Below are 15,471 nucleotides of genomic sequence, written 5' to 3'. Positions count from 1 at the left end.
ATAGATGTCACACATAATATGGTTCCTTCTGTTTAACAGACATTTGCCTTGGGCTGTAGAAGGCGAGAGCATTTTCAAAAGGGAAAAAGTGGTGAAAAAATCCTTGACATTTTCCTCAAGCAGTTAGAAGTTTGTGGAGGTTTTAGGTGCCTTTCATGTACTTCAGAACCATTTTGTTTAATCTTATGGCATAATTTCCCCTAAAAAGAACACAACCTGGGAGAATTGATAAGTAGTAAACATAATGATCTGGAGAGGGTATTCTACTTCCTGAATTTTTAGTGGGGATAAGGCCATCTGCTTCTCCATATGGAAGTGTTATCCACTGCTGTATTGAAGCCAACACAGAAGCCAAACAACAGGAGGAGGCAGCCTTCTTGTTCCTCATGGCTTTACCTTTTATAGGATTAATAAAACTCTTACTTTATTTAGAGTTCAGATTTCTGGTTGTGGTATCTAAGATCACAAAGCTCAGAGTGTGACCACCTGAAGAATATTTTATTTTATTTTATTTTATTTTTTTTTTTGAGGCGGAGTCTCGCTCTGTCGCCCGGACTGGAGTGCAGTGGCCAGATCTCAGCTCACTGCAAGCTCCGCCTCCCGAGTTTACGCCATTCTCCTGCCTCAGCCTCCCGAGTAGCTGGGACTACAGGCGCCCGCCACCTCGCCCGGCTAGTTTTTGTATTTTTAGTAGAGACGGGGTTTCACCGTGTTAGCCAGGATGGTCTCGATCTCCTGACCTCGTGATCCGCCCGTCTCGGCCTCCCAAAGTGCTGGGATTACAGGCTTGAGCCACTGCGCCCGGCCTGAAGAATATTTTAAAGTGGATAGAGTGAACTCCTTAATAAAATGGTGTTCTTTTATAGTAAATTCAGCGTTGTAGGAATGTATGTATGTATCAGATGGGGTCTTGCTCTTTCACCCAGACTGCAACGCAGTGACGCCATCATAGCCCACTGCAGCCTCGAACTGCTGGGCTCAAGTGATCTTCCTGCCTCAGTCTCTGAGTAGCTGGGACTACAGGCGCATGCCATCATGCCCAGTAATTAAAAAAATTTTTTTTTGTACAAATGGGGTCTCATTGTATTGCCCAGGCTGATCCGGAACTCCTGGGCTCAAGTGAGCCTCCCACCTTGACCTCCCAAAGCATTGGGACTACAGATGTGAACCACTGTCCCCAGCTCTTTTCATTTAAAATAATTTCATTGTGTTTTATTTAGTGAGGCATAACAAATGCTAAAAATTATTTTCCTTATTTTTAAATGATCCTTCTGAAACTTTATTCTTTCTCTTAAGATCTTAAAAAGTATTTTTATTTGTGTGTTTCCTTTGTATGTTTTTTGTTTTAAGATTTTAACAGCTTCTCTGTGGATGACGAGTGCTTAGTGAAGTTACTTAAAGGATGTTGCCTCAAGAACTTACAGCGGCCCTTGCAAGCTGAACTATGTTACAACCATGTTGTGGAAAGGTAAGACCAAACAATAAAACCAACCCAAGTGCAAATTGTGGTTTCTGGGGAATTGCTGTGAGAAAGTGATGCAAAATGCTTTTGTCTCTTACTGCTAAACTCTTACTTGGTATTACCAGAAAGAAAATCCAGTAGTGTTTTGTTGTTGTCTTTGTTCCTCGTGAACAAAATTATGGTCTAGGTGGAACATGGCTTTATGTATTTCTACTTGGTGTTTAAAGGTGACTCACAAAAACTGTATTTATAGCTCAACTAACAGGTGTCTAGCCAAGCTCTGGCAGCATCATACTGAACCTCTGCTACTCATTAATTTTTTAATTTTTTACATACTTCTTTAGTTTTCTTTTTTTTTCCTTTTCTTTTCTTTTTTTTTTTTTTAAGAGATGGGGGACTTTCCTTGCTGCCCAGACTGGAGTGCAAGTAGTACAATCATGGCTCACTGCAGCCTGGAACTCCTGGGCTTAAGAGATACTCCCAGCTTAGCCTCTTGAGTAGCTGGGGCTACAAGTGTGTGCTACTATGCCTGGCTTCCGATACTAATTTAATTCATGCATTTGTTTGCCCATTCATTTATTCCACGGATATTTGAGCACCCACTCTGTGCCAGAGACTGTGCTGGATTCTAGGGATTCAGAGCTGAGTAAACAGACTTGCCATCACCGTGATAATAATGTGGCAGGAAAGAGAGTCATATGATGAGCACTCTGTCTCTCTTTTGCTAAAGGGCAATTCTTCTGTATACAATTGAGTTTTGTTCTGGTTTTATTCCCCCCCCCCAGTAGCATTGATCATGATCCATTACTAACCATAGAGTTGAATCAAGGTTCTGATCCCTGGCCCTTTTCTGCACAAAGGCAGTATCTACAGGGGCCAGACACGTAACCTGACTTTATCAGGCCAGCCAAGTGGCAGCAGGAATAGGATTGGTAGGCTCTGTAGGTTAGGGTGTTTTCTCTGAAGGGTGTAGCCACACTCCTCAGCTCTATTTGATTATTGCTCTGCACAGTGTGGGCCCAATAGCAATAATCCCTACCATTTTTCATGAAAAGCCTGGAATCTGGATTTTATGTAAAATCACCTGATTTTAAAATATTGCCTCAATTTTTTTGAATATATTCTGCAAGCCAAAACAGCCTCAGCCATAGACTGCTGGTGGACATCCTGTGCTCTGTGTCACGTGCCCTTCCGTCCATGGCCACCTGATCCCCTTCTTCCTGACAGTATCGATGGGAATATAGGAGGACTGGTGCCCCTATAAGAATAAAGACAAAATACTTCCCAAATGTACCGTCTTTAGTAATATTCTGTAATTAGTAAACATGTTAAAGAAGTATCCATGGAATTCTATTTTATTAGTGTTTTTATAAGGATTAAAAGGATGATCAAAAGGATGACCTATTGTGCTATTTTTTTGTCTGTGAATCTCATAGTGAATTGTTTGCTCATGTGCTTTATAATTTTGGATTGTGAACTCACCTTCATTGGAGTTTTATCTTGAGATTACTATGAGGCTATATTGAGGAAGAGTTGCTCTACAGTGATTTTGCATTTTATTTCTGTCATGTACCCTAAAGGTTTTTTCTGCCCAGGGCCTCTTTCATGTTAATTTCTTGCTTACTTCTTGGATCATTTAGACAATATAAATTTGAATTGCACATTCAATGTGGGCATGCCTATTGGTTATTAATTTCCTAAGGAATTATTTTTTCTTCTCATCGAAAGTGCTGGCCAAGGAGACAACTGTCTTTGTCTTTCTCGTTTGCCAGTGAGTGGGTTTGTTCTAACCTGCCTTTCTCTTAAGGAGTAGTCCTGTAAGGATCCCAGCTTTAAACAGAGGTCTCAGTTTCAACTCCCTGCTTTCTGAGGGCCTAAGGCCTCATCTCCTGCATGGACATTAGGATACAAAGCCCTTGACTCAGATGGAGGCAGACCACAGGGCTCATTCAGCATCATCCCACATATATAGAGTCTCACTTTTTCAATTCTAGCTGTTTTTGACACTTGAGGGTTTTTTCTTATGTTCTGGTGAGCTAAGCTATGCATTTGAAATGGTGTTAGTTATATATTTTTTTTCAGTGCTTCTAGATGTTTTATAACCAGAGAGTTCTCATAATGGTATTGAAAACAGAAGTGTTGACCATTTCTTTATTGGCCTTTTAATGCATTATAAGGCTTTAAAATACAAAGGGAGTTGAACCTTAGTTTAAAAATAATACAACTTTCTTATTTCTAAATGGAGTCATTTTCTGAACACACGCATGTTCGAAAGATGATCTTGCCATTTCTAGGGTTAATCTTTAAAGATCTGTATGCACTGATTTACTTAAGAGACAGCAATCAACCATCAGTGCTGGGTTTACATTAAGGAATAAAAGATTAATATATGAAAAGAACATTATTTATTGCTTATTGCCATAGTTTAATGAGTTCTATAACTATACAATGGCGGCTTTTCTATGATAATAGACTTAGTGCTGCACATATTTTCTGAGGAATGGGAATAATATATATTTTGAAAATGTGTATTTCTTGTTCTGTTAAGATTTACTTGCTTTTCCTCCGCTCTTTCAGTGAAAAGCTACTGAAGTATGACCACTACCTAGTGCCGTTCACTTTGTTTGAATTGGCATCTTTGTATAAAAGCCAGGGGGAAATTGACAAGGCCATAAAGTTCCTAGAAACTGCAAGGTAAGTGTTGAAGGCAGCTTTTCCTTGATCGTTATGGAGTCAGAGATGTCAATATTGCTGTAACAACAGCAGTAACATTATATACTTAAAAATTAATAATGTCAAATTAGTAAGAATGCTACTTTTGCTAACATTTATGCTTATGGCTTTTGCTGTAATTGTGCTGTTTCCAACCCTCTTACTGCCTCACCCTGTGACTATTTACAGATACGATTATGGGCATCTATTTGAAAGATTTCTAACTTATTTTATTCTGTATCAGGGGTTGGCCAGCTTTTTGTGTAAATGGCTGGAGAGTAAATATTTTTAGATTTACAGCATAAAGTCTCCATTGCAACTACTCCATTATATCAAAAGAAGTCATAGAAGGTAATATGTAAATAAATGGGTGTGTTTAGATTTGGCCCTTGGGTCCTTGTTTGCCAGCCTTCAGTGTATTCAGCCATACCTATTATTTCCTTGAAGAGCCATTGATCTTGTGAAGCTTGCACATCTTACCCAGACTGTCTCTTTTTTCTGTTTATCAGGGCAGTTTCAAAGTATTTTTATCATTCTGGTAGGCAATAGCTTTTAGACCTGTGGTCATGGATCACATAGGTAAGGCAAAAACCCTGTGGCCTGTTTGCCTTGAACACTTCCTGCAGCAGAGAAAGAATGCCAGACTAGCTCTAGGTCATCAACAGTGATTTGTCCATTTATTCAAATTCAGCAATTATTCACTGAGCACCTATTATGTGTCAGACACTAGTAAAGGCTTTAGAGAGACAACTATAAACTAAGCAGGCATTGTTTCTGCTCTGTTAGCTAGAGGGAGATATTAAATAGATGAAAAACATATCAGGGCTGGGTGCGGTGGCTCACGCCTTTAATCCCAGCACTTTGAGAGGCCGAGGCGGGCAGATCACGAGGTCAGGAGATCGAGACCATCCTGGCTAACATGGTGAAACCCTGTCTCTACTAAAAATACAAAAAATTAGCCAGGCGTAGTGGCGGGCGCCTGTTGTCCCAGCTACTCAGGAGGCAGAGGCGGGAGAATGGCGTGAACCTGGGAGGCAGCGCTTGTAGTGAGTCGAGGTCACGCCACTGTACTCCAGCCTGGGCAACAGAGTGGGCAACTCCGTCTCAAAAAAAAAAAAAAAAAAAGAAAGAAAGAAAAAATTTTCCAGTTTAAAAAAGGAAGTCTAATTATTTAGGACTAGTTCACAAAATTCGTTCAGCCCTTCTTACAACCTTCTTGCTATGCTTATGAATGGTTTGGTAATTAAGCAGAACCTTGCTACTCAAAGTATGACCTTTAGATGACCACCAGGAAGCTTCTAGAAATGCACATTATTGCAGTTCTCCCAAAACCCCCCAACAGAACCAGAATCTGTTATGCATATTAGAGTTTGAAAGTAAATAATCAGATCACAGAGCGGAATAGGACAGTGGTGGTACCCTGGTATATAAATAAATTTTGACTATACAATTTTATTGTTATTGTCTTCAGGAACAACTACAAAGATTACTCCTTGGAGTCCAGACTACACTTCAGAATTCAGGCAGCTCTTCACCTCTGGAGAAAACCTTCCTCAGATTGATCAGAACCTGAAGGGTGGAATTTTCCCTCAATTAGCATCGGCAGTCTGCTATAGATTCAATCTCACGTTAAAGTGGAAAAGTGATCTTGTGAATAAGAGACAAAAAACTAATTTTATTGTCAATTATTTTCTATCATCTGAGAGATTTGCTGTTGGTCTACATAATTTTTTTTCCTATGGAATGGCATTCTATATTATCTAGACAATTCTTATATTTTGCCTCCCCCAAAAGAATTTCATATTAGATTTGAATTGGGGAGTGAAGAAGTCTTTTGAAAGACTTGCAGATGCAATAGTCTAATTAGATTATTTATTTTTTTAATGTGGAAATTGATATTGTTTAGCAAATAGCTTACAAGTTGAGCCAATTTTAGATTTGTGGGTAGTTAAACTTTTGAGATATTTTGTTGCCTAGTATTTAAATTTCAGAAGATAAATAAATATCACTTACATTTAAAATAACTTAGCAGTGACCTTCAGAAGACTTCTGAAAAATACAGTCTGAGAACATGAACACGGATGGGATGTAATGTACTTCATGGGTTGAAGAGACCTGTATCTATAAAGGATGATCCAGTATTCAGTTAATGGTTTTTTACTCCTCATTTGATTAAAGGTGGTGGCATTTTGGAGAGACTGATTTTGAATGTACTTAAGTCTATTATAACAAAATTCAAAAACCCCTGTGTATCTAACGGGAAGAAAGTGTCATATTTTAGGAATTTTTCTTAACCTTAGCAATGAGAGCCTGAAATACATACATAGATTAATTTTCTTCTAGGAAGTAAAGTTCCTGCTGCTTTAAATGATATGTAAAATATCAATAATTTTTACACTTAAGATGTTGGTAAGACCTAGTTTTCTAATCTCTCCAGCACTGTGATATCTCCTTGTAGATACCTGGACCTTGCTTAGTCCCTTAGTTGGGAAACAGAATCAGGGCATGGAGCAGAAGAGAACTTGACACCCCGTATGGTCCTGGTTCTGCTACCCGTTAGCGGTTAGTGAGGGGACCTTTAGGGAGTCTGCCGTGCCCTGTGTGTCACCATATTTTCTTCTGTGAAATCTGGATTAAAGAACAGATGACTTTTCAAGGTCTCTTTCAGTTTTGTAACTGTGAGTCTATGTATTAGGTATTTATTTTCAACAAATGACTTTAAAATGTTGAATGCAAACCATTCCCACTTGGAGTGTTTTTTCAGTCATCACCATTGTCCCCCACTCCCCACACGTATGTGTTGTGGCATCCAGAGTGAGGAAAGACAATTCATGAGTCGATGAATCTGGGCCTTATTTCTGTTTCCATTTTGAGGAATAACTTGTCACAGAAGCCTCTGCAGCTGAACAGAAGGAGCCACATATTGGGAGTCAGGAGTTCATCTCTGTGGGTTAATAGTTCCATGACACGGAGTAAGTAGCTCAGCTTTTCGTGGTTCAGCTGCCCCAGTGTGGATAGCAGCATAGTGTTTGGTACTTATGAGGGCTTAATTAGATAAAACATATGATAGCTTTTTGTTAACTGTAAAAGGCTATACAAAAGTATGAGTTATTATAATAATTATGGTTTTTTATGCCTGGATTACAGTATCAGCACAAAAGTATTGGCTGATACTGTGATCTGTGTTGTAAAATGAAAGAAGCGTAGAAATTCAAATACTTTTCTGTGTATTCATGTGTTTGATGTTGACAGTAGGCTACCCAGGTTAGACGAACTTGCTCCTGCCGTTCCCTGCCACATGGACCTGTATCAAGCAGTTTCCCGGCCACATGGACATGTATCAAGCAGTGTGTGGCTGGTTTTCTTCAAGGTACCAATTCTTGACCGACACTAAGGATGTATATCCAATGAAAGATGATTAATAGAACTCAAGTCAGAGTACCACCCCTTCAAATACTATGGTGGTAGATATCAATGTGTTATTAATAATACAACTTTAGGTACAGACAAAATAGAAAATAAAATTAACTGTCATTATAATTAGTAGTGGAAAATACATTAAAAATTATTTGTGTATAGCTTTGGAAAAAGTTTATAAAGTTCTTAGAAGAGCTTTGTTAACATTATTTTTGAAAGCATACACCTACATTGTGACTGTGGGTATACTGAACATATATTCTTATGTTGTTACTGTGAGAAGCTGCAAGTCAGTGCTGCAAGTCAGTAAAAAAATTCTCTTGGGTATAAAATGAAAGAATTTTAAGCTTAGAGTGGCCATTTTTATTTTAACTCTGCATTACTAAACAAATATACAAGAAATTCATCTCCACATAAAAATCTTTTTTGTTATTTATATTTTGTTTTATTTTTATTTCCTATTCTTTGTGGAGAGTATACCCAGTGGATCTTTTAGTACTGTAATGTCAAAATGCTACAAATATTTGTGTTTCCTGCTATGTTCAATATATTGTAGTGGCACCAACTTCTTGTGGCATCAGCTAATACTGCATTTTGGAGTTATTAGGGTGTTCTGTGAGGAATGAATACTGAAGTGACAGTTTTATCTAGCTTTTTGAGGGGCATTTATGATGGGGTTGGGTTGCCCACTGTGTCTGACAGTGCAATTCCTGTAGTTCCTGGCATAATTGCCTTTTTTTCCCCTTAGTGGAGAGGCAGGGTTCTGACTGGTGCTGTATAAATTTAAGTAACATTGTGCTTTGTAGGAATGGTGACGAGGAAGGCATGATTTCCCCTTGACAATGAATGAAAGGTGAACTGCATCAGCTCTTATCTGAACATATATGTTAATGTTTTCTATGCTCCTTGATACAAGAAGTTTCCAAGTTATATAGGAAAATTAAGTCCATTGATCCTGTCTTTGTCCTCAGAGGGCAGAGATGAGACAAGTGGATAAAAGCTGTAGGAAGCTGAATTCCAGATTAATCAGTGCCAAGGAAGATTTTTCATTATCGGAAAACCCAGCAGTCTAAAATCAGTGACCAATTCTTCTGCAAAGGGGTGAGTTTAAGCAGGGCTAATGTGACTGCCATTTCTGCCTGTCCTAGAAGCTTACACTAGTTGCACTTTGAGGTCATTCTATGATTCTTCTATTAGGGCTTCAAATCAGTGTAGTGTGTGAAGAAAAAGTGTTCCCCCCACCATTTCAAATAAAAGTGAATGTTTTCTCTTTCAAAGCTACTATTAGAGGTAGTTGTGATAGACACTAACAATCCCTGGTGTTAATACTTATGATTCCACTCCTTTTATTTTATTTTATTTTATTTTATTTTATTTTATTTTGATGGAGTCTCGCTCTGTCACCCAGGCTGGAGTGCAGTGGCACAATCTCAGCTCACTGCAAACTCCGCCTCCTGAGTTCAGGCCATTCTCCTGCCCAGCATGTAGCTTTGCTTAGCCAGCATGGCCTCGATCTCCTGACTTCATGATCCACTCCTTTTTAAAGTGAGTCTAGTCTGTCGATCTTCATAAATAGAAGGGTTTTCCCCCAGCTTGGACATTAAAAATAATTTTTAAAAAGGTCTTTGTGGCCAACTGGAAAATCTTCTGGAATTATCTAATGCTTCATTCATTTTCCCCTGCCTGTATTTCTGCTTTTTTTCCCCCTATTTATAGTCTCCATATTTAGAAATCTGAAATTCAAATACATTTAGTTAAAATGAGTTAATGAAGACTCCAGTGATGCTTTAATACCCTAAGATTTTGTGATTCCTTGGGCCTGGAATGGATCTTAGAAAATTACCTCGTCCTCATGAGCCTGTAAGCCGTGTTGTTTTCCCTCAGCCTTGCTCTGTCCAGTAGAGTAGCCCCTTGCCACACATGGCTGCGGAGCACCCGGAATGGCTTACAGCACATGTGGGAATGATGCTGAATGCTAACAGAGCATTCACTCATACGTGCTGCACTTCTTAAAGGCCTCCCAATAGCCTGCTTTCGGTAATTCTGGCTTTTACTTGCTGTCTACTATGATCACCTGATTTGTGCTTCACCTACAAATCTGTGAAGTTTGCTTTTTCTATTTAAGTGCCCTTATACTTTCATTTCATCATGTTTATCTGCAGATAATCAGTGTCATTGGCATATTTGAACATTATTCTGCCCTCCCTCCGCCAAACTCCTTATGTACTAGAATAAGAAATTTTATTTTTGAGATTATGATTTTAATTTGATTTTACATTCTTTACTTTTTTACAAAGTACAGTTGTTAGAGTCATAGAAGAGTGATTCACATCTTTGAGAAGATAGATTTCATGATTAATATATATTTTTTTTGAGACAGGGTTTTGCTCTTGTTGCCCAGGCTGGAGTGCAATTGTGCGATCTCGGCTCACTGCAACTTCCGCCTTCTGGGTTCAAGCAATTCTCCTGCCCCAGCCTCCCAAGTAGCTGGGATTACAGGCATGTGCCACCACGCCCAGCTAATTTTGTATATTTAGTAGAGATGGGGTTTCTCCATGTTGGTCAGTCTGGTCTCGAATTCCCGACTTCAGGTGATCTGCCCGCCTCGGCCTCCCAAAGTGCTGGGGTTATAGGTGTGAGCCACCGAGCCTGGCCCAATATTTTCTAAGATAAAATTATTCTGAGAAATCTAGTGAAACCTTTTCAATTGCTTTGTTATTAATGTTTCAACATTGACTCTGTCAACTAGGCCAATATTACTATTTAAAGGCTGGCCCCTTGGTGACTCATGCCTGTAATCCCAACACTTTGGGAAGCCAAAGTGGTAGGATCACTTGGGACCAGGGGTTTAACGACAACCTGGGCAATATAGTGAGACCCTGTCTTTACAAAAAAAAAAAAAAAATTAGCTGTGCGTGATGGTGTGTACTAGTAGTACTAGCTACTGGGGAAACTTAGGTGGGATAATCACTTGAGCCCAGGAGTTTGAGGCTACAGTGAGCTAAGATCATGCCACTGCACTCCACCCCAGGTGACAGAGTGAGACCGTGTCTCAAAAAAAAAAAAAAAAAAAAAAGAAAAAAAAAAATATATATATAAAATAAAGGTTTGTAGACACATGTTACCCACTTAGAGAATAATTTATTTTTGAATGTGTATGATACCTATGTGATATGCATATATATAATTAAGACATTTTTAATCTCTTTAGATATTTCTTCATAAGATACATGTATCTATAGATAGCTATATACAAAACAACTTACAAATAATAAATAGACATTGTTTTATACAGTTCTTTCCAAAGAAATGCAGGATTTTTCTCCAAATCCTCCCTCCCCGAGTCCAGTTATTTACATATTTTTGTCTTTAAGTGTTAGATTACTTGTTTCTGCTGCCTACTGTTGGCAGTTTTGTCTTTTTATACATTTGCTGTTAGATTTAGTTACTTTGAAACGTTGAACTTGAAATGTAATGAAAAGGACATATGAGAATTCATCATCAGGGAAGATATCTTTTATGTTGAGCAGTTGCTATCTGATCTTGACAGACTCTCCTCTTAGAGGACTGTTGAAGTCCATTCTAGTCATTTTGTAACTTAATAACTGCAGAAAGAAATGATGCAAGGACTGTTTAGTGGACTGAGATGGCTGAGCAGGTTCTTGGCCTGAATTATCAAGAGGAGATAGGTGGATCTAGCTTCAGAAAAAGTCTACGCCCCATTCCCTTCTGCTTACAATGTACCCATGACACGTGTTTAGCATAGTAATACTGTAACAGGACATTGCATGGAGAAATCAAAGCAGCTGGCTTACTGTATTTAACTAAAAAGAATGCCTACAGATTGGATATTTAATAGGGAAAATCAGGGCACTTTAAAACAAATTTCATTATGTAAAACTTGTTGAATATTAATATACGATACACCTTGTATATTAATGCCATAGTTTTTAGAAACACTAATTTAAACAACGAATTTAAGAGATGCTGGCATATCCCAGTGACACCTTCAGTTTTATTGCTGATTAATATTTTCTAGTAAATTAGTTTTAATTATTGGTAGTCTGTTGGGCACCATTTGGGAAAGAAATAAATTGGTCTCAGTGTAGCAGACGTATAGCCAAAAAATTTGAAAAAAGAATGAGTATAAGAAAGAATATTACTTATTTCATTTTTAAAGGAATTGTATTATTATGAAGTGCTGCATGGTTGATATAGTTTGGTTGTATCTCTACTCAAATCTCTTATTGAATTGTAGTTCCCATAATCCCCATGTGTCCTGGGAGGGACCCAGCGGGAGGTGACTGAATCATGGGAGCAGTTTCCCCCATGCTGTTCTCATGATAGTGAGTTCTCACAAGATTTGATGGTTTTATAAGGGGCTTTACCCCCTTTGCTCAGCACTTCTCTTTCCTACCGCCCTGTGAAGAAGAAGGTGCCTTTCTTCCCCTTTGCCTTCCTTCATTATTATAAGTTTCCTGAGGCCTTCCCAGCCATGCAGAATTCTGAGTCAGTTATATCTCTTTTTTTTATAAACTATCCAGTCTCAGATATTTCTTCATAGCAGTGTGAGAATGGACTAATACAATGGTCTTACTCAATTTGAAGGTATGACACTCTTTGCCTTGGAAATCCTGTAGACATTTTAAGTCATTCCTATTTTTAATGTAGACAAATGCCCAGGTAGCAATTTTGGGGATAATAAATGAGTTCAGCTTTTTTTTCCCCCCCTTGAGACAGAGTTCACTCTTGTTACCGAGGTTGGAGTTTAATGGCATGATCTTGGCTTACTGCAACCTCTGCCTCCTGGGTTCAAGCAATTCTCCTGTCTCAGCCTCCTAAGTAGCTGGGATTACAGGCATGTGCCACCACACCTGGCTAATTTTTGTGTTTTTATTAGAGACAGGGTTTCTCCATGTTAGTCAGGCTGGTCTCGAATTCCTGACCTCAGGTGATCCACCTGCCTCAGCCTCCCAAAGTGCTGGGATTACAGGTGTGAGCCATCACGCCTGGCCAAGTTCAGCTTTTATTCACATTTTTTCCCCAAAGTGATGTATTCTTCAAAGTAAACAGTTACTTTCTATAGAGCGATTTGTTTTTTCTTTAAGAAAATAATTTACATAAACAGAGATTATGGTAAACATTTTGAATCTTAGGCTGTTGGTTAAATTTAATGGCTTATGCACTGTTGTGTTCTCTTTATTAATATTTACAGAAGGAGAACATATGTGTTTCACTGATATGTATGGCCCAGAAAAATTAATTCTCAAAAATATGTTGCATTCTCATATTGTGTTAGGGAAAATTCCATAAGTAGTCTGTTGTTTTTTTTTTTTTCTTTTGCTGACTGTTGACATCCAAACACCTGAATGAAAACTGACTCATTTATGTATTGGTGTCTAAAAATATTGATTTGCAGATGTTCATAGAACACTTGCATTTTTTGATTCAAGTTGCTAAATCAAATGTAAAGGCAAATATGTATATTTAATAAGTGAGAAGTATTTTCTTATTACTGAAATTTATTCTCAAAGCAAATGTATTTTGTAGATGTTTCATTTGGGAGATTTTACTTTGCCTTAAAACATACAAAATAAACCTGTCTTGTGGTCTGCCCACCTAAAAGCCTCTGTTAACTTGACATGTAGAAGGAGTTCAGAATTCTTTGATAGTGTGTGGATTTCACTTTCATTTGTATTAAACAAAAATAAAATTAGAGGCCACAGCACTTTGTAAACTAATGTGAAGTTTCTTGTTGAATCATCAAAGCTACCTGTATGTACTTTATAATTTAATGTTCTGTTAGTAAAAATTGTCAGCATTTTATCTTTTTCTCTTCTCTTTACATTTTAGTCTCCTATCTTTCCCATTCTCAGCGGTCACAGTTTTGCAGAGCAAAACATTTTTAGAAACTGAAGATGTGTGAGTTCTATATAAAATGAATGTGTTAGTCACATCCATCTGCTGATCAAGTAGGCATTGGATCTGGTACTAGAAAATGAAATTGATTGTAGCTATCAAAGCATTTTATCAATGTAAGTCAAGAAAAAAGAAGAAAACTGTGAACTTCTGATATTTTTAACATAAAAACTGTTCCCAATGAGTATTCTCTTGCTGATTTTGTGTTAATGTTATCATCTACGATTTTTAAGCTAATGCTAATATAAAATCTAAAATTTCAACAATGATGACAACAGTTCCTGTAGCCCAGTTTTACCATTAGGACGATTTTGAAAGCAGATGTCTTCTTAGAAATTGTATTTTTAAGTGCAAATAAATCATCCCGACTTGGAAGTCAACACATTTTATTTTTCATTTTGTAGTATTACAGAATACGCTGCATTTAGATACAGGTTTAATTTGCCAGATTTCCTCAGAATTCTATATTTTCATATTGCTACAACTGGTTTACTTAACATGCAATTGAATTGTTATTTAAATAAATTACACTTGATGGAATTGCAATCTTATTCTGGTTGATCTTCATGTGGAAGCAGTACACGACATCTGTTTTGCTGGTCTTTAATTGTCAATGTGATATGAACTTGAATTTTTGTTTCTTGGTAAGACTTTTTTTTTTAAAATCATAACATACAGGTATGAAGGCCCTTCTCTGCACTGCGTTCTTGGCCAAGTCCTGGGCATGAAGAGATAAATGGAATGGTACAGTTGTCTCAAGGAAGGATTGCCTTTTCTATCATCTTTTTGTAATTTATTTAATAGCTCAAAGATTAGCTGCTGACATGTTCAGTTTAAGGAGGAATCTTCGGCATTCAGGTTATAGCGCAGTGGAAGAAGTAGTAGCCTCTGGGAATCAGGATCTATATTTGAGGCTGGCTTTGGCTAGATTGTGGCCTGTGTTCCCCCTCCCTAGCCATTAACTTCTCTGAACTTTGCCTAACCCAGCTGTAAAATGGGGACCATTCCACTACTTAATTCAGCTCTAAGGAGGATCAGAGGAGGGGGTATGCAAAACCACAAAAGGCTAATCCAACATTAAATTCTTCCCCTCCTCCCCTATGTGAGTTAGGGCGAACAGATGGCCGTCACAAACCAGTCATTTCCGTCAGTGGGTGGGTTTTCATGACGTGATTCAGTAATCGAGGTTCTTTCAGTCTTGTGGCTCTGCTGTCTTCACACATCTGCTAAGGTCACTGTGGTCTTTTGCATCAAGCTATTGAAGGGGACAAAGCATGGAGGGGTGTGTGAGGAAGGTGGTACATATCTGTTTAAGTTCCATTAGCTAGAACTCAGTCACTGCTTTACCTCATGACAAAATAGGCAGAGAAATGTAGTCTAGCCATGGGCTCAGAAAAAAGAGGCAATGGGTATGGTGAACAGGTAGCTTGTCTTTGCCACATTCCCACTTGGGCTGGGTCCACTATGATTCTCCCAGTGTATCCCATGCTTTCCTGCTTGTCTTTCCTTTGTTCTTTGGCATGAGTAACTTGATAGATTTATGAATGCATCAGTTACAACTTGGTGTAATCAACTTGAGCTTGTTTAAAAACAAAAACTTGAACAACCATCTAGTAATGGATAAAGGGTGCCTGTGGAATTCAGGGGCAAGAATGTGGGAAATACTCAGGAAGTTTTTAAATTCAGAATAGAAAAGCTTTGGAGACTTGGAGAATATTTCTTCTGTCTCTCCTGCGCTTCCTGAAGAGACTTGATGGGAGGAATATATCCACAACAGCAAAGGCTTATTTTCCTCTCATACTCCATCATCTGTTTCAGGCCAGTGAGGGACCAGCTCCACATTATCCTCACACAGGGCCCTGGATTGCCAGAGACTCCACTATCTGGAATGGAAAGAGGAAGGAGGCATGGTGTATATAAAATGGTCTTGTTGTAGGACTTTTCCTTAGTTCTGTTAAAAG

General features: G+C 38.3%; 1 protein-coding gene across 4 annotated transcripts in view; it reads left to right on the top strand.

Annotated features, from left to right (window-relative positions):
- Positions 1-14,050, top strand: part of TTC39B (tetratricopeptide repeat domain 39B) — a 273,344-nt gene extending 259,294 nt beyond the window's left edge. For all 4 annotated transcript variants that reach the window (XM_030919785.1, XM_010368074.2, XM_030919786.1 and 1 more), the window contains 3 exons: positions 1,351-1,468; positions 4,040-4,156; positions 5,646-14,050. In XM_030919785.1, the coding sequence (XP_030775645.1) occupies positions 1,351-1,468; positions 4,040-4,156; positions 5,646-5,736 (326 nt within the window). In that variant the 3' untranslated portion in view covers positions 5,737-14,050. The remainder of the gene's footprint in view (positions 1-1,350; positions 1,469-4,039; positions 4,157-5,645) is intronic.
- Positions 14,051-15,471: the final 1,421 nt, after the last annotated feature.

Source organism: Rhinopithecus roxellana, chromosome 16 (assembly GCF_007565055.1).
Source record: "Rhinopithecus roxellana isolate Shanxi Qingling chromosome 16, ASM756505v1, whole genome shotgun sequence".
Taxonomy (NCBI): Eukaryota; Metazoa; Chordata; class Mammalia; order Primates; family Cercopithecidae; genus Rhinopithecus; species Rhinopithecus roxellana.
Note: the sequence above shows the minus strand (reverse complement) of the source record. Positions and strands in the feature narration are given on the sequence as shown.